This window comes from Sturnus vulgaris, chromosome 3, assembly GCF_052056855.1.
Source record: "Sturnus vulgaris isolate bStuVul1 chromosome 3, bStuVul1.hap1, whole genome shotgun sequence".
Taxonomy (NCBI): Eukaryota; Metazoa; Chordata; class Aves; order Passeriformes; family Sturnidae; genus Sturnus; species Sturnus vulgaris.
In genome coordinates, this window is record NC_142245.1 from 49910976 (window position 1) to 49932755 (window position 21780).

Here is a 21780-nt window from a genome sequence, read left to right on the forward strand (position 1 = left end):
GATTCCTGTAGGTCATGATATTTTCAAGATCAGCCCCCAAGTGAATCACAGCCACTGAATGTTGTTGGCAATGACTACGTGAAAATCTTTCTCACATAAGGTGAAATTCAAATTCTGGCACGATAGAAGATTCTGCATCCCTACAAAGGGTGATTTTAGAAAACATGGGCCTGTATATGGTGTCGTTAAAGAAAGTTATTAATCTAGGAGTTGTTCTATAATTTTGTCTCTCCTGAAGGAAAGGAAGTCCTACCCATTGGCTTGAAAGGAGCTTGCTTGGGTTTAGGGACAAACACTGAATGGATATTCCTATTTCTATAGCAGAAAGTAAGTGTCTGAGGCATACCTTAATCTGGCCCTTCAGGCAAGGCTCGCTGCACACGGACCGGACCATTCCACTCTTGTTCATCTGAATCCTGTAGTCGTCGATGTTGAGCACGCCCTCGTGCCACGTCCCAATGAGGACGTAGTCATAGCGGTTGGGCTCTATGTACTGCAAGTTCATGATGTCATATCTGCAAGGAAAAAGCAGTGAGTCATTGTCCCACAACATAAAGGACAAAAATCTACCTTTCTCTTCTTTTCCTGCCTCTAAATACCCCTTAATACCAGGAACATGGGTTTCACAAAAAAACCCAAATCCTTTAGGATTTGCAGCAGAATCAAGGGAAGTGTCAGCTCTGATTGACACACAAAATCTGTGGCTAAAAATTTGTGTGTCCAGGAAGAACTGCATACCAAAGACAGTAAACTCTGCTGAAGATGTACATGTAGGCAATGTCTGGATGTTGTGTTTTCAAATAATTTGTCAAAACTTCTTTAACCTTCACTTGGTGTCTCCATGCAGGCTGGCTGTAATATAGCCTTTGCTAGGAGCTCTTAAGCAGAAACGCTCAAACCAACCAAACTGGTTTGCCATAAGTTAGCTGTAAGCTTGAAGTTCGACCATTCATATTATGCAGCCCAGTGATTCTGTCAGGAAAAGTTAGCACCTCAGTCACAACATTTACTTCCTCACCCCGGGCAAGGAGAGCACTTCCCAAGACTAAGGTAAGGGAAGGATAAAAAATGCTACAATAAACATCCAGCCTACCCCATTGCCTTCAATGTGTTGGACTTGGTGTATGTATGTCCCTTATTGATAATTATTATATTCACTCTTTTACCCACAGAATGTAGCTTGATTCTTAGTAGGAAATAAGCAAGAACGGAAGAATGAATGTTGTAGCGTATACAGACAAGAAGACCCACAAAAGAGGCTAAATCCACAGCCTGGTCTCAAGATGAGAAGGGGAAGGACTTTATTTAATAAATGGCAAGAGCATTGAGAACAAGGAATCAGCATTAGAACTTAAAATAACAAAGCATCTTTTATTTTCCAAGCCTGAGATTTACTGCCTTGCTCTTCTGTATTGGATTGTCTCAGTCTCTGGAGGAAAAATACTTTGTTTATATTGAGTGTTGCTAATGTACTTTGAGAATGAAAGGTAAGGTAAGGTAAGCAAAGTATGAGCCATAAGTAAAATTTGGTGTTTGGTTGTGAGCAAAGAGAGACATCCTTTTGTTTCTTTTCCATTTTGAGGTCCAAATATGCAAAAATTCAACTCTCCCTGCACTTCACAGAAGGAAGAGGTGCTAGAATTATTCTCTAGAGTAGAGCAGAGTAATTTTCTTAACTAAGTCTTTGGGGTTTCTCTACTTAAAGATGATTTAAAGAAATGCATATTTACAGCTGTAATTAGACCTCAGTTTTGCAAATATATATGTTCAGATAATGCCAGTGCCACTGCAGAGCTCCACTGAATCCCGTGTGAAAAGGGACCCCTGCCACTGAGCTCCAAGCAGGAGGCAGCTTTATTGGTTGGGAATTGGCCACTAATCAAGGGATTGCTTAGGAAAGGGGTAAATTTCAAATTCATTAGTGAACAATTGCTTTTCATATCCCAGCTCTTCTAAAGGAAGTGCCTAAATAAACCATGCTGTTTCCAGGCTTGTGAAGAATCAGAATAATAAGAAGCAGTGAGAGTCAGGCATTTCATAGTGGATACTCAACAGACAGGAGTCAAGCTCAGTAGAAATGTGCATGCCTATTCCTAGCAAGGGAAATGTACCTGGATTTTAGATTGACCTCATATTAGACTGATACAAAATGAGTTACTCTGGGCTGGAAAAGTAATTCACTAATGGGAATAAAAGATTACTAAAGCCTCACATTCCCTTACTGGAATTTTTGAGCCCACACATGTTTTTTCATGTTTATAAAAATACATCACAAGGCACAGAGTGACATAAATGCAGTATCAATTAAGAGTTTCTCCTGTGTTCTTGTAATACTATTTCCTTTCCTATTGGTTACCTGTCAAAGAATAAAGTATGTAGATTAAAAGCTCTTACACAGTCTTGTGGTATGACAAGTTGTAGTACAATGTTTGCAGCTTTGATATGCAGCTTGAATTTTAAATGGAAAAATGTGGTCTAGCAAATGCACTTGGTATATGGAGACGTGCTGAAGTTCTTTATCTTTTCCTTCTTTTTCTTAATGAAAAATCTGTACTTTGAGCAAAGACAAATTCAGTGCTGGAATACCTTCTCCCATCCCCTTGCTCACATTTGTACAACTTTAACCATTTTGGGCTGTGTCCATGCTAAAAATTATGACCCCAAAAGAAGTGGATTTGACAAAAGTTGTGAAGTTTTCAGAGAGTGAGACTTCTTGGAGTCAGTTGAATTTCACACACATGGCAACATTTAAAGAAGACATTAAAACACTCAGTGGGTAAGAAAAGTAATCCTTCTTTTAATAAAAGAGCAAGCTCTCTGGTATATTGAGAAATGATGTGACCCAATAGGTGGTATCATATGAACAAGTTATTTATAAGGCAAGCCAGAATATAAATCAGCTGGTCACAGGCACACTCTTACTCTAGTTAATCTGAGACAGCTGAAGTTACCTTTTTCCATAGCCATAACACATCAGAGTGCTACTGATGTGTGCTATCCTGGAAGACAGGACAGAAAAGAGCAATGCTGAGCAATGCTGGGATGTAAATAGCTGAAATAACCACCCATGAATCCAAAATCCTAAACAAAATTGCATATTTGAAAAAAAATTGTTTACATGAAAGTTTGAAGGCTTTGCATGAGGTGAAATTTGATTATTTACTCAAAGCATTAGTGTAGGTAGTGTTGTCATGACTGAAGCCTGAACAACTACTGGAAATTTTGAACTAAATAGACATACATGGTTCTAAGTCCATGTCTAGTTAAGATGAAATGATAGTTAGGTGAAATTTTCTTAGTTCTGTGAACCTCAGCATTTCTCCAAAGCATTTCTATCAAAGTTTCATTGTAGGGGCTGAAAGTTCTCCTGCCTGTTATCATAAAGCATTTTATGGTCAGAGGTCTATGCAAATGTTTGTTCTAGAGAGGTAAGGTGTAACCACAAGGTAAAAGGAGGCAATTACCTAGAATTGACCACAGTTAAAAAGATATCTCTGTATCCCAGGGAAGTATGTTGTATTGACTATCGCATCCTTCACACCTTCTCCAGCCATTTCTGGAAATTTGAGTGATATGATTGCAACAGAGAAAGGAAGTGGGAGCTACTCAATGAAAGGTAAAAAGTGCAGCAGTTTTACCAGCATGTTCTTAATGACAGTATAGCAAGCACATACTGCTGAGTTTCCAGAGTTACATCCATGTCATTTTTTCCCAGAGGCAATGCAGTCACAGTATGACTGCATTTGTGCCTTTCTAGTAAAAGTTTGCTTCATATTTCTACATAAGAGATATCCAAAGAAAAGATTATTTCCAGAAGAAATACACCTTTGGCTATGTGCTTTGTGTTTTCCAATCTCATTTTGATTAAACCTTGAAACCCTGAATTGAGCCTGAGAGAGAAAAAGAATTGTATCTAAACAAATGGGTAAGGTTTCATGAAGCTGTATAGGTTTCAAAACAAGAGATTATGAGAATGCCAGACAAACATAACTACAGGCAACTCTATCTGCTCTACTCATGATGATGACAATTAGGAGTTTGTGGGAGTCAATTGCTCAAAGAACCTCACAGATTCTGAAAATTATAAGGTTGCTGCCTTCTAAGAAGGAATATTATTCTACCTTGTGAAGTTGATTTGTTCACATGATTTGAGGACAAGGTATCTAAAACCTTTTTAGACATTTGTGTGACATTCTTGCACTTGCACAGAAAAGCCAAAGAACTAGGAAATTTCACAGCAGGCTGACTTTGCTATATTTAGGTGTTGTATGTGGTGTTTATCTTTCTATGAGGTACAAAAACTCGGGTATTGACACAGTACTATGGTCTGTTCACTGACCCACAAAGGGACTTTCCACACAAAGCTATGGAAACACTACAGCCAGTCTGAAGCTACAGATGATTCTCTTAAACAAGTGCTGCCATACAAGGATCTGACAGACTGTGCAGATCACAGTTCATGTACACATAGCCATTCTCTGGTACGATATTGCCCACATCATAAATGCCACAGATTGATCCAGACGTTACAGAATGAATAACAAAAAGGTTAATTGAATTTCCTTCCCCAAACTTGCTAGTTCCAACTGTAAAAATACAAATGAGGAACAATAACAAAAAACTCCCTACCTAAAATAACCTATCAAATTCTAAGTAGGCCAAGGAATCAAGAAAAATGAACTTTTCTATAGATCAAGATGATGGATGGAATTAATTCCATCATTCTGGCATACCCAGAGACATATCCTGATATAAACTCTCTTATGTTTTGAAATCAGCAACTGTTCAATCTAATTCTATGCTTGGTACTGATGAGAGTTGTGGAAATGCTCTTGGGTGACAAAATAATAAATAAGAATTAGGCTAAAATTGGAAAATTACATCTAAACATCAAACCAAATAGCTAACAGACAGAAAATGCAGCATATGCAAAGCTGGAGTAATGCTTTTATGGACACAAATAGTGTGCAAAAAGCATAAAGCTACACTAAGCAGTAATTTCTCTGCATTATCTAAATGATATGTGCAAAGACTTGATTTATGAATTTGTGTCGATAAGTATGTGTTCAAATGTAACGGAATTGCTTGCTTCTACTTTCAAAGCCTAACCCAACTGATCTGTATCCTTTGACTAAAAAAATTCTGAAGTCAACATTCAACAAGACCAAACTGATTAGCTTTTTGTTACTAATTTGTGGTTACTGCATTGAAAAGAGAGAGAAAGGACAGCAACACACACGGACTTCTTTGGGGAAAAAAGGCCAACTTTATTGTACAGACAGCCTGTATTTAAAGTGTGTTATGTGCAGCTAGGACAGGACAGTAGTTCATTGGACAATTGGGAAAAATATCCTTGGGACAGTACCTTATCCCACGGGAAAGACACCAGGTGTTAATCTTTATTATAAATTCCACTCTGTTTTTCACTATATTATCACCCTGGGAGACTTCCTCCCTAACTGAAGCTGCAGTCAGCTTGTCAGCCTGGGAATGGACCTGAGAGTCAGGGGAAATCCAGGCCTGAAAAGAATTTCCAAGCTGTAATTCTCTAGCTCTCTAAATGTGTGTGTCCACACTAATTAAATGTAACAAACTGCTTAAATATGACAATAGAAAAAACCCATAATCTAGAAAATGGTAGAACATTGGCCAGTTGCCATTGGCTAATAAAACCTAGTAATAAAGATAAGAGTGTCTTTAAGACCACTGTGTCTTATGAAGACTCTTTGGAGGCATGAAAAATTATGAAAGCTCTTGTTTGCTCCAGAGCCCTCCCTTTGTGTGGTGCTGGCACTCAGATGCACTTATGCAATAAGCCCAAAGATGGAGTGAGAGAGCCTTTTATAACACTTTAACAACTCAGTAGGAAAACAAACTTCAGTGAAGCAATCCCTGGGTAGGTTTCAATTAATAATGGATTTTGTACTTCAGCAGTTGAATTAAATGTATTTATAAAAAAGAAAACAAACAAAAAAATCCATGGGTTAAAATAGAACTCACAGAACTAAATGAAAGGAAAGATCTCTGTCAGTTTGCTCCCATAAGAGAAACAAAGGTGACATCCAAGTCCACCAAGGTGCTGGCTTACCCACTGCTTGGGTACATCCTATGTCTGCTGGGAGGGCTAAACAATAGCAGCTGCCACAGCTGGGACCAGACCCCAAATGAGTGAAACACAGAAACTTCTGCTAAAAACCCCCTATTATTTGTCCTGCTCTACACAGACCTGTCTTTAAATTCTGGGACTGATCAGATTCTATTTGGAGTGAAACAAATTAAGGAGATCATAAAGGAGCTTACCAATTAACACTAAATAGTCTCTGGCAAGGTTTCAGCAGAGCTCCAGTTGGAAAAGGATGTGCTCTACAGCCCTCTATTCAAAACCACATCAGGTAAATGCTTCATTAAATTCCAGTCATTTGTATTAGGCTTTATACATACTAAAACCCTGGTGCTGAGACCCAATAGTACCTCACACACCAGAAGTCTGTGAGTTACAAGGTTTGTCTTCTCCTGCAGCACTAGAAATTTATAGGCTCTACAGTAGTTCCTGTCCCAATATAAGATACCATGTGTTACCAGTGTTATTCCTGGCTGTTGGAAAGACTGCTGCTTGCTTTATGGTTCAGAAAAAAAGCCAATGAAATCTACATCACCAAACACAGTAACATTCCCATTTCCCACCCTCTGGTTTAATTTGTTGAGATGAAACCTCTTTACCTTCCAGGGGCATCTCCCTTTTCATCAAACCAAACTTCTTCTCCAGAAACCCCAATGAATGAGGATTTGAGGAGGAACTCCAAGAGCTTGCTGCCATCAATTGGCTTCATAGCATCACACAGTCCAACATGTCCGGGGCAAAGGGAATGATGCATATTTTGTAGCCCATAAGCCATAGCGTATATTGCATTGATGACAAATCCCATTTTACTGTCCTGCACATAATTTTCTTCTAAGCTCTCATTTCCTACAATAGTAAGAAAAAAAGTGTTATTATAAAGATGAAATGACATGAAAATATGAAAAAGCAATGATACATAAAAAGATATTTCCTTCTTTCTCTTATAAAGCTTTAGAGGCATAAACAAGGTGCCAGTCAGGGATTTAAAATAAAGAAATAAATAAAACAATTGCCCACCACCACCCCAGAAATCTTGAGCTCATTAAAAGGGTAATGCTTCATGAGAAAGCACCTGTTTACTCAAGTTATCAACTTTTGTTCGCTTTTTTAAAATTTATTTTTCGTTGTCATACCACAATGTTATATATTTTATGGAAGGTTAATCAAAAAGATAGATTTCCACTGGAACAAATTTTTAAAGTGATTTCCTTGAAAATTCGACTTTTTTATATTTGAAGATTTTTTCTAATCTCATCTTTTTGAGGGTCAAGATAGCAATGTCCCTTTCAGTGTTAATAACTAAACAACATTGATCAGCATCACTTCTCAAGTTACCAGAAACAGTAATTTTAGTTAAAAGTGGTAGTAGATATGCCAGTATGAGATTGCTACAGAAAGTCAGCCAAAGTTTGTAGCGCTGAGTTTTTGTGTGACTGCAGCCTGAGCAGGCACTGAAGTCTCCTTCCTCTGACCAGAAGCAGCGTGGCAGCAGAGGTTTTCTCCACGCATACGCTTTCCCTCTGATCTGCAGCTGGCCACTGTCAGAGGTGCTGTTTTTCAGCTGCCCTTCACATTGGACCCTGCTGGGTCCTGGCTGCTCCCTGCTCGCCTTCTGCCAGCTGTGCTGCTGCAGAGCACTGCCAGCACCGACCCCAATGCACTGCTCACCTGTGCTGCGGGTCCCGAGGCAGCTGGAAGAAAGAAACCTCCTTGTTTTGTTTCTTGCCCCTTTAGTCATTCAATCACAATATGCTCTAAACTGCAAGTTGCTTTTATCTATAGGCCGCCCACGATACTCGATGTTTAACAGGCAATTGCAATCCAGTCTCTGTTATTTTGTCTCAGTAACACCTTGTGTACACCAGGGAGGTAGGATGTGTGAGAGACTAGGTGTTAACTGACACTTCTTGAATCCAGGTTGGAGAAGATATTTGTCAATTTAATATGATGAAAGGAGGTAAAAATCTGCAAGTTCACCAAAACTTTCAAGTTAAAAAATAGTTCCTTGCCCTAATGTAGCTATGATATGGCTTTCAAATCAAACCATGAAGACTGTCCTTACATTTGTCATTGGAAAAGGCCCTGATTTGGTAGGTCTTCTTAGCTTGTTTGCCCTAAAACGCAGAAATTTCAGTTGGGAATTCATTAGGACAGCAGAGAGCCCAAATGCAGGGATGACTATCCTGCTTTCCCTGGGTTTCATTGCAGCTAGGCAAGAAAATTTTGCCTCAGTAACTATCTTCCAGATGAGCTTAACATAGCAACGAGATGTGATGGTGAATTCGAAAAGCTTTGTGAATATAGCATAATCTGACTGAATGAGTTCATGTGCTCCTCACTGCCATACATTCACCACCAGCACCACCAAGGAAGGAGCAGCTTGAAAGAACGCAGAAAGAAATTCTTTCCAGAGGCAACATATCTGCCACTTTCTATGTGAGAGAAGGTACATAGCTCCCATTCAAATAACGTGAAACAAACATGATTCAGATTAATGTTGAGAAACACAGAAAGAATAAAAGCCTTGTATACAAGAACATTCACCCAGGGAAGCAGGGAGCATGCCAATGCATATACGCTTACGTACAGCATAGCCTAGACATCCGTATGCCTGTATATGCTAATATATGGTCTCAATAAAGTATCTGTTGGTGTGTTTTATCAGCTGATTAGTCCCATAGGATTAGCACGCTATGAATTTATCACTGATTCTGCTTTCTTGTAGCTAGAAAATGAAATTATTCTCAGTCCATAAGTGAATGAGAGGCAGAAAGAACCTGGGCTTGGCACAGCAATCCTCTTGTGAAGCTTCTAAGCAGCAGGTTGTGGAAGAGATCACAAAAACAGATAGAGCACAGCACTCACTATCTACCATTTCCTACATGAAAGTTTATCTCAGATCTCCCTCAATTTTATAACCAGTTAAAAAAAAAAGGAGCATAAACATCAGTAATGCTTGCAAGAGATAAAGATAGCATCCACTTGTTTCCTGAGGTAAGCCTTCATGTGGATGATGCAGGTAGAAAACAGCATGTAACAGGACTTGCCAATGTTTAAAATCAGGCCATTTCCCTTAAGTATGTATTCACTCAGCAAAACATGCTTTGGATTATCATATTTCAATATAATATGCTTACCTCCAAAGGTAATAAATATTTGATGGCTGAAGGATTTGCTTTTGACTATTGTGGAATGAACACCTAAATTAATGTTGCAAGCATATAGTCCCATACTGCAGAGGTGACTGTCTTAATATCACCTATAGAAATAATTGTATTTTAGTGAAAAGCAACATGTGAATTGTCTGAATGAATTGTCTCCAGATCAGTAATAAAAAATCCTTATATATAAATAAGAGATTTTCCTGTAAATCCAGAATGAGAAGTCATGCTTTCCCTAAACTTAACTTCCCAGAGTCAAAATCCACTCTATTTAATTTTCATCATTATAAGTTCTCAATACACTTATGCATTTGAATTTGTAAAATTCACTTAAGACAACCAGTAAGAAATGTGTGGGGTTTTAAAACAAAAGAAATCATGTAATTGTGTTCAGCCACAGACAAAACAATGTTCAATGAAGTTTTCATAGGGCAAGTTTTTAATAAATGCAAAAGTATTACTATATTTGTCACGGGCCGTCTCTATACAGTTGTATTTTTTCTCAGTAAGTCTTTGAAATATAATAAAGAGCAAAACTGAACCCTGAACAGTGAAACTTTTTTGTTGTTGTTGTTTTTCAGCCCTTGGAAGAAAATAACATTGAGCTACAAAGACTAATAGAAAAATACTTTGTTAGCTTTCTTCCTTTTATTTTTCTTTTAATTTTAGAGACCTTAGCTTTTACTAAGCAGAGAAAAACTGTAAGTCATAAGTCATGTGACTACTGGATTAATTGAAGTCACACAAATTAGACTATTAATTTTTGGATGACCTTGAAGAATTCAGGTGTCCTAAATATCATACTTAATTTTCTATTGCATGCAACACAAATCTTCCTTTAATAATTTAACATCTTCTCAGTAGTCTGGGTAATTTTTTTAATCACTGTTTTGATTTTTTTCTGTCATGAAATCTTGGAAGGCAAGAGCACGTACACACATGCTCTATTAACCAGAAAAGAAGAAAAAAACAACAAACAAAACCCAACAAAAAATCCAAACACCACATCCTGGCAGCACACAGCTGAAAAACGCTCCCAATAGTGGCAAAAGTGATACTGAAGTACAGGGGAAAGGAAGGAAAAGAAAATAGTCCCATTTTTCATGAAATTCGCTATTAATCTTTCCATTTACTATAATGCACCTCACAGCGAGCTAACAGTAACTTCAGCTAAGTCCTTAGAAGGATGTTACTGTGGAGCAGCCATGAATTTAGTTTATGCTTTTGCTGTGAAGTCAGTGTGGAGCTAACAGTGCTCTTGAGAACAGAGAGTCTATTTTGCAAATCCCACTTGACAAGCTGAAATAAAGAAAAAAATATGCTATCGGAATTATGGCAGGACGTGTTAACAATCACGTAAAAGTAAAGATAGCAGAGGTCTCTTCATATTCCATGTAAAAGGAAGCACCAACTATTACTTGTTTGCAGTCCTCAGAAAGGTTAGGGCAGGAGAGAATTTGTGATGGAAATAAATGTAAAAACATTTTGGTCAGGGAATCTGATGAATACCTAGCCAGTTGGCAAATTTTGAGCAAACATACACATTTGATAAAGAACACAGTCTGTTCACAGATGACTCTTGATTAGCTCAAAAAGCCAAAATCTGTTCAGCAAAATTGTTATAAAGGATAATATTTCATTCGGAATAGGCAGACAGTTTCATGGCTTGCCATGGTCATCTACTGAATACTTAGGGTGAAATAAAAATTACCAGCTGTCATAACAATTATCTTCATTTCAGGTGGTCCTGACAGAGGTATGAAGTATTAAAAATTGTATATACTGCTTTCTCAATTTGCAGTGGTCCTTTCCAGGACTGCCATGCTTCATGGGAAGGCCAAATAAGATTTTAGCTTTGTTGCAAGTTACAACATGGGTGCTGATTACACTCAATATGAGTTCTAATTTATGCAAAAAAAAAAAAAATCTGGAAGGACAACTGGGGCAAAATTTCATTGGGAAAATGAAATGAAATAAAATAAATCTCCCATACTTGGGTTGCATATGCCAAGGAGTAAAGAGGGCTCCCCCCAAAAAATGCTGGGTATGAACTGGTAGAGCAGTACCCAGGCTCATAGGAAATGTCCACATGCATTGGACAAATTGTGGAGGCAGGTTCCTTATGCTCCCCTCCAGTCCCAACATACACTGCCTTTACCAAAGGGTGGCCAAACACTGGAAGAGGCTTCCTACAGAGGTGGCCAATGCTTCAAGCCTGTCAGCAGTTGGAGCCCTTTGAACAAAGCCCTTAACAATCTCCTTTAATTCTGGTTAGGCCCAACAGAACTCAAATTTAAAAACTCCAATGAAACAAAAGAACCCCAGTGGCTCTGAAAAAATTTGCTCATATTCCTCTGTGCAGGTTTTGTAGAGAGGTGTTAGTGTCACAGCATATCCTTGGAAAATACTGGAAGTCACATATCTTACACTGTCTCATGCTAGAAAAGACCTGACAAACTTCAACCACAACAAATTTGTGCTATAGGATCTCGCAAGGAGCATGACAGAAAGTCAGCATTTTGAACTGACCAGTCATTTTAAATCTGGGACCCTAAAGGTAAGAATTAAAGTTTATTCTGGAAACCAAATGGCACATCAATGGTGATGAACAAACTTAGTTAATGGTGATTTTTGTAAAATTTTAGGATATTTGGATACTTAGAGAAGTTGGAACAGTTTTAGTTAGATGTTTAAATATTAAATTATGGTTTTATCTTTGTACATGTAGGAGAGAAAATGTAACTAATTCTACATTTCTGTTTTGTCACCAATTCCTTGAAAAAATTAATTTTTAATTTTATTTAAAACTCTAGAACAATTTAGGTTCCAAAAGAATTTTAAGATCATTGAGTCCAGTCCTTAACCTGACACTGCCAAGTCCACCACAACACCTTTTAATATCTTTTATGACAGTAGCCAGTTTGTGTTCTAGTTGGGCTTTGGCCCTTCTAATTTTCTCCCTGCGTAACCTCATGAAATCCTTGTAGTCCTTCTGAATTGGTTTCCCCTTCACTCAAATGCAATAAACTCTCCTTTTTTTCCCCTGAGTTTCAGACAAACGTCTCTGTTCAGACAGGTCAGCCTTCTTCCCTTGTTTATCTTTCTGCATATGGGAATGTTCAATAACAGCTAATCCTCTAACAACCGTGCCAAACTATGATTGTATAAAATAATTTTTGCAAAGGGTTTCATTTGTTTTAACTCATTTGCCATTATTGATTCAGATGGTTTAGAAACATTGCCAGTTCACTCCCTCTCATATTCTATTTGTAACTTTTTTTACATTATCTAACATCAAAGATAACAAAAAATTGTATTAAAAATTTCACTTCAAGGCACTGCAAAATAAAGTGAGGTTATAATAAGAGAGGTTAAAATAAGAGAAGTTATGATGTCTCTAGATGTGATAAGTACAATGATGGTGTGTTTAAAACCTGTGCATCTTTTGCTTTTTCCTCTTCATATCAACTTTTTGATAACAAATACATTCTGTTCATTAATATTGTATGGCTGAATGAAATCTTCATATCTTAAAGAATAAAAAGTGAACTTTTGTTCATGCTACTTTACTCACTATGTCCAAAAACAAGTCACAGGCAACAAGTCATTTATTCTATAAAAACCTCGCCCAGCCCACAATCAAATATACAGAAACAAAAATTCTCAAAGTTTTATTTTCCTACATAACTGCCTGCTTTCCAAGGCATTTCAAGCTGTAGCTGTCTGCCTATGAGGAAAAGGCCAGGAAATATTATTTGGTGACTAGAAAAAGCAATTGCAGATCAGGGCCACGGGTTTAACTTGTCATGGGCTTTCTCAATGTCTTTGCTGTCTCTATATGCAAGCTAATGTGACCACCAACAGTTAGTGGAAAAAACTATCTGGGGCATGGAGGGGAGCATATTTTCCAAGCCCAAAGATGTTCAGAAAAAAACAAGACTTTGCCTCATTCTCAATCAAAAAAACATTTGCAATTTTCATGAGATAGAACTGATAGGCTGAAAAATTTCTCAGAGACCGTAATAAATGTTTCATTCAACCTACAATAAATGATCCCATCATAATAAATGATTGTTTCTTTTATGGTTTCTATTCCCAGAAAACCAGTTACTGTTAGTGTTACAGTTACTGTTTTCAAACAGAAAAGGATATATGCAATGGTTACCAGTTCACTTCTCACTTTGATGTCTGTATCTCTGCATCAGGGAGGCAAGTCCAAGAGACAGCTGAATACAGTGAAAGAGAGGAGAGATCCCTTACAGGGATTCCATACACGGAGGACAGAACTACCAAAAAGGCACAACATTAAACAGGTAACTCAATTCCCTTTGTATGTGAACTATTTGTTTGACTGGACAGAGCTCCTCTATTTGCAAGGTAAGGCTGAGGAAAGATGTATTATTGTTATATAAGATCCTTCCTTAACTTTCCCCTGAGCATCATGTCACCACTCTACAGGAAGCAATGCATTTCTCTACCTAGAACTGCAAGTTTCTCCACCTTTTGGCAAGAGAGGAAGAAGAGCTTTCACAGGAGAAGCTAAAATAAAGGAATATCTTACAATATGTGGGTTCTGCACCGAATTTTGAAACATACTGATAAACATTTGACATCTTACAGTACCCATGGAGCAATAAATTAAGTTCACAGGGTTTCAGACTTGGTTTTCAGGATGTCATTAAATCAGAAAGGTTTTTCTTCCATTCTTCAAATGGTTTTTATTTCCACAAGCAAAGAGATTCAATTGATGCAATTACATTTGATGTATTTTTCCCTGAAAAGCTAGGATACAATTACAGTTACCAGTTGAGATACCCTGCTATTTTCTTTCTGAGTGTGGTAAAATCTATGAGAGTCTCAGATACTACTGGCTTTGTTACATCTGGTGAATGTTGGTTTTTAATTTGGATTAGTATATTTATATTCTTGTATAAAACTAGAGAGAAGAGAATAGAAACACCCTTTTGAAAGCTGGGTGTTCAGCAAAAGCTCCTCAAAAATTTGCACTAGAATTCTCCAAAGCATTAACAGGATGGCAATTGCAGCAATATTTGTATGCAAGGGGTTCTTTTTTATCACTAGCAAATCTAGTCAAATCACTGATGAAATTTCTTCTCCTGAAATAAAGTTGATATTGAATTTAAAAGGAATTGGGGTTTTAAATTTTTTTTACCAGCATATCTTTCACAGATGTCAACTCCGTGGCTAAAAGAAGTCAGAATGCGAATTCAGCCATCAAGGTATAGATCCTCCCTCATTTCAGATGTTGAATATCCAAACCTTAGAAGATCAGTACCCATTTTATATACACTGTGCACCACCACTGTCTTCAGTTTCCTTGCTGCTTTTGTGAGTATACCTCATTATTCCCCAGAGTTCAAAAAGAAGTGTCTTCCTTTTGTCTCTCCCTGTGTGCCAGAAGGAGTGGGGAAAGATTTAATTAAATTTACTTCCTTGTTTCTCCATATCATGTTATGTAAGCACATTAGGGCTTTAAGAGCTTAGTGTCAAAGACTCTGGAACAAATCTGGCATACAGAAATACAACAGTGCCACAGTGAAGCTGAAACATTTTGAGAAGAAATGACTACAAGTCTCTGACTCACTCATTAATCAGATGTAGAGTGAGTGTCAGAGTCTCTAAGCACAGGGCAGGAGAAAGGGGAACCAGCAGTGCTGCCAGCTCTATGCCAAGTCGAATTCACAGGTTCAACCCATCCACCACATGACTTGGGAGCAAAACAGAAGGCAACTGATCTAACTCCTCATTCATTTCCCAGTCTGCAGACTTTGCTAAACAGATACAAGAGTCTGAAGCTTGCTCCCTCTCTGCTCTTTCTGCCTCTTCCCATGGACATTCAGACTCTCACACAACTATATGACGTCAGGAGGAGCAACAAATGACAATGCACATAACTCATGCAGGGAGATGATAAAGATGTGTTCTAGTGTGTCTTTGTCCAGAAGAATAGATAGTCTCCTTTCTATGACCCAGAGAAGCTAAGCAGGGGAGGAGAAGACTGTCATCTTCCTAGAGATGGCTGCAACCTCAAGTGAATGTGAAGATTGGGCATGCCTCATACCAAAGAACAATTCAGGGGTGAGCAGACAGGGCATTTCTGGGTGAGATATCACATAATCACAAGTACTTCAGCTGATTGCCACCATGGCTTTGCCAGAACTGCATCACTGGAGTGGGAGGCAGGTGAGGGCAAAATAGGCCTGTGTTGGAGAAAAAGTTCCTTTTGCCCTTCTCCATAAATCTGCATTTCCTGCTCTGGCTCTTATGTTGTTTAGCAGTAAAAGAAAGGACTTGAAGGGAAATATAATGCACCACCTGAGGACCCCACTAACAGCACAGCTGTCTGCATGCCAGGAGCCCCAGGAGAGTGCTGTCTCTTCCTTCATTAGGCTGCCCTGATAAGGTGTAGCTCTCCAACACCACAAGTTTTGCAATCTACGCAGATTGCTCCCATGCACTTATAACTCCTACCACTGAGACCTGAAGAAACTGATCACAGAGTTGAAAAATTGCAAGTATGTAATACTGCAAAAGTAGGTATTGCAAGAGGAAAAGCAGCAAGAAACTAGGTAACAAGCAAAGAAATTCCACAAGTTCATATACAGGGGGACATGCAGTTAAATGCAGGTCTGGAGAAACCCACTTAGAGCAGAAGGCTTGACAGAAGCTCATCAGCTTAATAAAGCTCCTGTAGGGGATGACATGGCCTGAAGCCTTGGTGTTTCTTCCCACTATTCCTCATAAGAAATATTACCAAAAAAAATATAGGATTTATGGCCTTATGACGATGATATGCTGAGATTCCTTTCTCTCTAAACAAGCCTGCAAGCTGGCATTTGAAACCCCTTCTGTATACATCCATTACTATGAACTGTTAAAGTCTTGGCAGGACATTTTAGCATTTCTTCCCCTTGTTCCTAGCTTTTAGTGGAATGATCTTGATGAAATAGCTCTGCGGTGAAGACTGTTTCTTTAATGAAATAGAAATGGACAGATCTACAAAGTATAGCTCAGTGCAAGGTGAAAAACACTCAGCCCACTTCAAAGCATAAAAATAAAAGATAAAAATAAAAGATAGAAGTGATAAAAATAAAGATTAATACCTGATATTTGTGTGTGTGCTTCAATGAAATCAGCTTGAGAAGTACAATTCACAGAATGTTCAACAGTGAAGCAAGACAACAAAAACCTACCAAAAATGCTAAGTTTTTGAGGTTACTGATTGCCTCATTTTGGCTATTATCTTAATTCCTGTTCTTTGGAATTAATAGACTGGGAAATAACAGAAGAAAATAATTGCCCTTATTTGAAATAAATCAGGTTCTGTATCTTATACTCCAAGTAAGCATCAGTTCAAATGGTTTGAAAAGAAGCATGACTTTGTAGTTATGTACCATCATTTTCATGGCTGCAGTCATGCACCAAACCAGAAGTATACTTTAAAATGCCATAATGCAATAAAATTACAGACATTATTTTTTATGCACACTCTAATGAAAATGTTTGGAATTAACTCAATCATGAAGCAAGTAAGCTGTGAAGATATTTCATCTAGTTGCAGATCATAAAAATATTTGGCCATTCTAGCTTATGGAAGGTCATCCCTGATGAAAATACTGCCATCACGTGTTGGAAGGCTCATGGAACTGACCAGGAAATCTCATGGATATACAGTGGCTTATTATGGTCAAATACTCAAATGTGATATGCACGGGTTTAAACTGGAAATCAATAAAACTCTGATATTGATTCTGAACTTGGGAATCCATCAAATCAGAAGCAGTTTAGGCTTAAAAGAAATCGATGCTAATTCAGATAGTTAGGACAGAACATTAAATTGCATATTCTTCCTAGAAAAGAACAGCATAGAAGAGAATGTGAGGTGATTCCAGCATCTTTTATGAAACAGAGAGTAATTATTATGAGAGCTTGCCAAATAATTATTATGATTAATTTGTTTTCCTTAAATGCTGGACTGTGTACAGTCCACCTGCAAAATGACCACGATATGTTCTTTTACTTATTTGAAATTATTATTTACTTTCTGCAGCAACATATTTTTTCCCAGCTCTTATTTTAATTAGAAATTAATATTTCATCCTATAATCAGGAATAAAATGTGCAAGATGATCTTTTCTTAGATTGAATGGTTTGTCTATGTAATCAACAAAGACGCTGATTTCAAATCCTAATAGAGCATTTGAAATCCATCTTATTATTTCATTAACTGACGAAAATTTAATGCTGACAAAGGCATTTGAATGGTCAGGCTCAGCCTTTGCATTTAAAGGACATAAGGACATTGGCAGCAGCACAATTATTTTAATGGAAGATTCACAAGCAGTGGGAATGGAATGGAATGGAATGGAATGGAATGGAATGGAATGGAATGGAATGGAATGGAATGGAATGGAATGGAATGGAATGGAATGGAATGGAATGGAATGGAATGGAATGGAATGGAATGGAATGGCTTTTGAACTGTCTCGCACTGTTCAGAGGCCATATTCTCACCAGGTGTCATGGGTTGTGTTGGGGAGTCACTTTGGGGTTTGTTGTGGTATAATTATTATTACTACTATTATTATTATTATTATTATTATTATTATTATTATTATTATTATTATTATTACTATTTTCTCTTCTTTTCTTCTGTCCCCTTCCCTAGGAATATAAAAGCAGAGATTTTAATTTGTTACTATTACTGTGTCTCACATATCTACCTCTGTCAGAGTTCAACAATAAACTATCTCTGAGCCTCTCTCAGACTCCACAAGTGTCCATGCTCCCAAGGTCTCAGGCACCAATTTAATCCTAATGTTATTTGATGTAGTTATTATCACAGAGACCTAGGATCTGCCTTCTTGCTTTCTTCAGAGCCTTCTCCCAGTGCCATGAGGATCCTGACCAAGATTCTCTAAGAACGGGATTCCGCAGAAACCATTTTCTACATGACCTGAACTCCTGGAGAGAAACAATTAAAAAGAAAGAAACCTCAATCTTCAGTCTTCCCTCTCCCTCAGGTAGATATGTAACCTTGCTGCCTTACTCACAGACTCAATTAAAAATACATTTAGAACTACTATTCTTAACAGATCAGTTATTTGGAACAAGTCTAGCAGATAATAGGCTACTGCTACTCTTACATGAGACAGGAATGAACATAAAATCAAAGTAATTTACATATGTAAAGAAATTTGTGTAGACTTTCATGCTATTTGGCTGGTTTTAATCAAGTTTTCACTCTTAATAAAAAGGAAAAAAGTCGAGTCAGATACCCTTGCAGATGTCCCATTGTAACACACTACGATAGAAAAATAGAAAGTTCAGGAAATAGGACTGATTATATTTCAGGTGTCATGCTTTTCATATGAAGCCTGAGACCTTATCTGAAAGAAGGAGATAGAACTCAGTAATTGTGCTGCAGCTTTCAGAACATTATCCACCATACAATACTTAAATTAGGAACCTTGAATACCTATTCAGGCACCTAATTAATTGACTTGATTAATGCCTGAACTTCTCTAGCTGCTGTTGACTTTCATGGAAATTATGGGAGATCAGTACCCTTAAAAATCAGGCCAATTTATCTAGGTTTCAGAGCATGCACTTGAGGAGCCTAATTTTGAGCATCTCCATCAGAAAATGCTGGTTCAGAGTTGAAAATAAGCAACTTTCATATTAACCATAGAATGTATTACCACCAAATGAGGCAAAGGAATTAACAAGAGATCTATTCTGACTATGTTAAATATATGGCACCAGCACAAAACTCAAAACAAAAAGTCAGGGTCTTTAGTTTAGAGTGGAAAAATATGATGATAGTAATAAAATACACATATTAATCTGTGTTCCTATCTGGCATGGAGAAAGAAAACAGAACAAATCACAAACTCTTTTCCCTCCATTGATACAGATTTGTAAATATCTAAGTAGTGGTAGTTGTTGTCAGTGTATGGGCATGAGATTCTGAGGACTTCAAAGGTGTGAGTCAAAATCTCATGTTAACAGACCAAAGTACCCCCCTCGTGGTAGGACACAAACTAGCTGGCATAACTGGTCTTTTCCTGTCTTGAATTCCAGTGACTCTGCATGTGTACAAAGAACAGCCAGAAAAAATATCCACTATTTATTTTTGCTTTAAATCACTATTGATTTTAGAAGGGCTTCAGAATTCTTGTCTGGCAGTGACAGTGACACCCATAATTGAGTACTACTGGCTTTTTTCTTTCTTTTCATTTAAAAAAAATCATTCTAAAAGAACGAACCTTCTTCCTCACTTCTGTTCATAATGCTAAGGTGGTATTAAAACCACCAGCATTACCTGTCAGAATACAAATCAACATGGACACCAATGTGCCTTAGTTCTGCAGAAATAGAGTTTACTCTAAATTTCGCCTTTGCCGAGTTTGCTGTTGGTTTGGGGTTTTGTTTTGTTTTTAACAGTCCATATCCTCACAAAGGACAGCCTATGTCTGAAGGGCTGGCTCCCTGGAACCACATGGATATCCAAAGTGGAAGGCCTAGGCTACACAGCAGTCCTGCAAACATGCAGTTTCTTCCAGAAAAAATCCTGGCTTCCCAGGACCAAATCCAGATGCCACAGCTGCTCTGGAGCTGAGGAGCAAAGTAGTCTTGGCGACCCTAACTAGCTGGGCCATGTTATAAATTAGCAGAATACACTCACAGTTTTGGTGAAATTAAGCATAGTTTTCAAATTATTATTAGGAGCACCCATGTGTTCCCTTTAACCCTTGCAATATGCAATAATTTAATCACAAATACACATCACAAAGACCCACTTTATTTTCCCCTTACCCAGACACCTCTCAGGAGCTGTGTTCAGTATCACAGAAGTGATCCTTCTTAAAGATAAATTAAGATTAGGAGTTTCTGAACAATGTCTGCACAAGGACAATGCATCACTGATTGGCAGCAAACTATAGCTAAGCAAATCAGAAGATAAAATAATTGGCCCTAATCTGTATTCACATGTCAAATTCAACAGAAAAGCAGAAGCAGATTTCTTTCTGATCTGAAAGAATTTTAAAAGCATCCATTTTAGCCCACCTCTTGTTTTCCTGAGTGTAGCCAAATGTAACAATGCAGAAAACACTCCAGTACCTGAGGTCTCACAAGAAAACGGGCCCCATCGTATGAATTTTTAGACAAAATAAGCCTAGATAAAGCAGCAGAGTAAGCTGGCCTCTGCAGAACGTAGACAGTTCACTGCTTAGCATGATGTGTACAGTGCTACTGCTTTGAAGGAAACAGCCCTGCTTTTTCATTCCCATAGAGCTGAGCCTGAATCCAGAGTTAATTGAAGCTTTGAACTTGTGGGTTCCTCCAAAGCTACTTTCTACTGTATGAATCTCAAAAATCTCATCTGAAGGAAACATTTTGAAATCATCTGGTTTAGTACCCTGCTGTGCTACAGTGGATTTCTGGCTCAGCCAGCAACCCAGTGTAGATGCGGTATGTTATCATTTTTCCCTCTTTCTCTCCACACAAGCAGACTTCTGCACTTCCCCAGACATCCCAGTACGAATGGGAAAACAGAGATTTATTCTAGCAGCACTACCTTTCAGAGCAAACACCTTCCATCAGATTATTCTCCCTGTGGACACCAATATAGTATGTTCTGAGTCAGAAATTCTGTGGTTTTCATGGTTTAGGTTTTACCACTGAGGCTCATAATTTATTTCTTTCTTTATTTTATAATTTATGCCACTGCTTGCCCACAATCTTTTAAGAGGAACCCATTTATTTTAAGAATGCTACTGGCTATTTTTCAGAAAATATCTTTGTGTACAAAGAGTATCTCAAGTCTGAAGCTAGACAGGTGTGATTACGTGGGAGTATGCCTACATGTGTTAGCCTCCACTACTGCACCTTTCCACCTGTATTTATGGGGTAATGCTGCCAGTAATGACAACCTGTAAAATTACAAGTTGAATTTAAAACTTTCCACCTACAGGTAAATGAAGAAATGGAAGATAACATCTAATAAAAGACATGGGGTGGTGACAGAAAGCAGTTTGCCTTGTGTTCAGATCAGTTACTTGTGTTATTTCATCTGGCTGACTTCCTGATTTGGTTAATGTTTGTATCTCTGCTAATTGTTCTGATGCGCAACCTGCACAAACAATTGATTTTGAGGAACAAGTCAATTTTTATTTTAACTGTGTGCTTTTGTCTTCACCACGATCCTGATAAAAGTTTACATCATCTGTAGCAATCTGAACAGTCAGGAGTGACCCTGTCTCCCTCTAGGAATAGGAGACAGGAACCTGAAGAAGATTCAAGGGAGCATGGTTCAGGTGTCCTCTTCCTTAGTAACACCACCAGTTTACCTGTGTAAGGGAGGAGGATGAATGTCACAAGCCTACCTGAGGATTTTTTAATCCCAGAGGTGCAAGCTTTTATTGTTAACATCCAAAATGGAAAATGTAGGTGTAGATTCAGAAAATTTTTGTC

At 37.9% G+C, this 21780-nt stretch overlaps 1 protein-coding gene across 3 annotated transcripts in view; it reads right to left on the bottom strand.

Moving 5' to 3' along the window:
* The window catches only part of GRM1 (glutamate metabotropic receptor 1), a 180873-nt gene that overhangs the window by 37373 nt on the left and 121720 nt on the right, over positions 1–21780 (bottom strand). For all 3 annotated transcript variants that reach the window (XM_088161597.1, XM_088161599.1, XM_088161598.1), the window contains exons 5-6: positions 6721–6967; positions 347–515 (exon numbers count right to left, since the gene is read on the bottom strand). In XM_088161597.1, coding sequence (XP_088017723.1) covers positions 347–515; positions 6721–6967 — 416 coding nt within the window. The remainder of the gene's footprint in view (positions 1–346; positions 516–6720; positions 6968–21780) is intronic.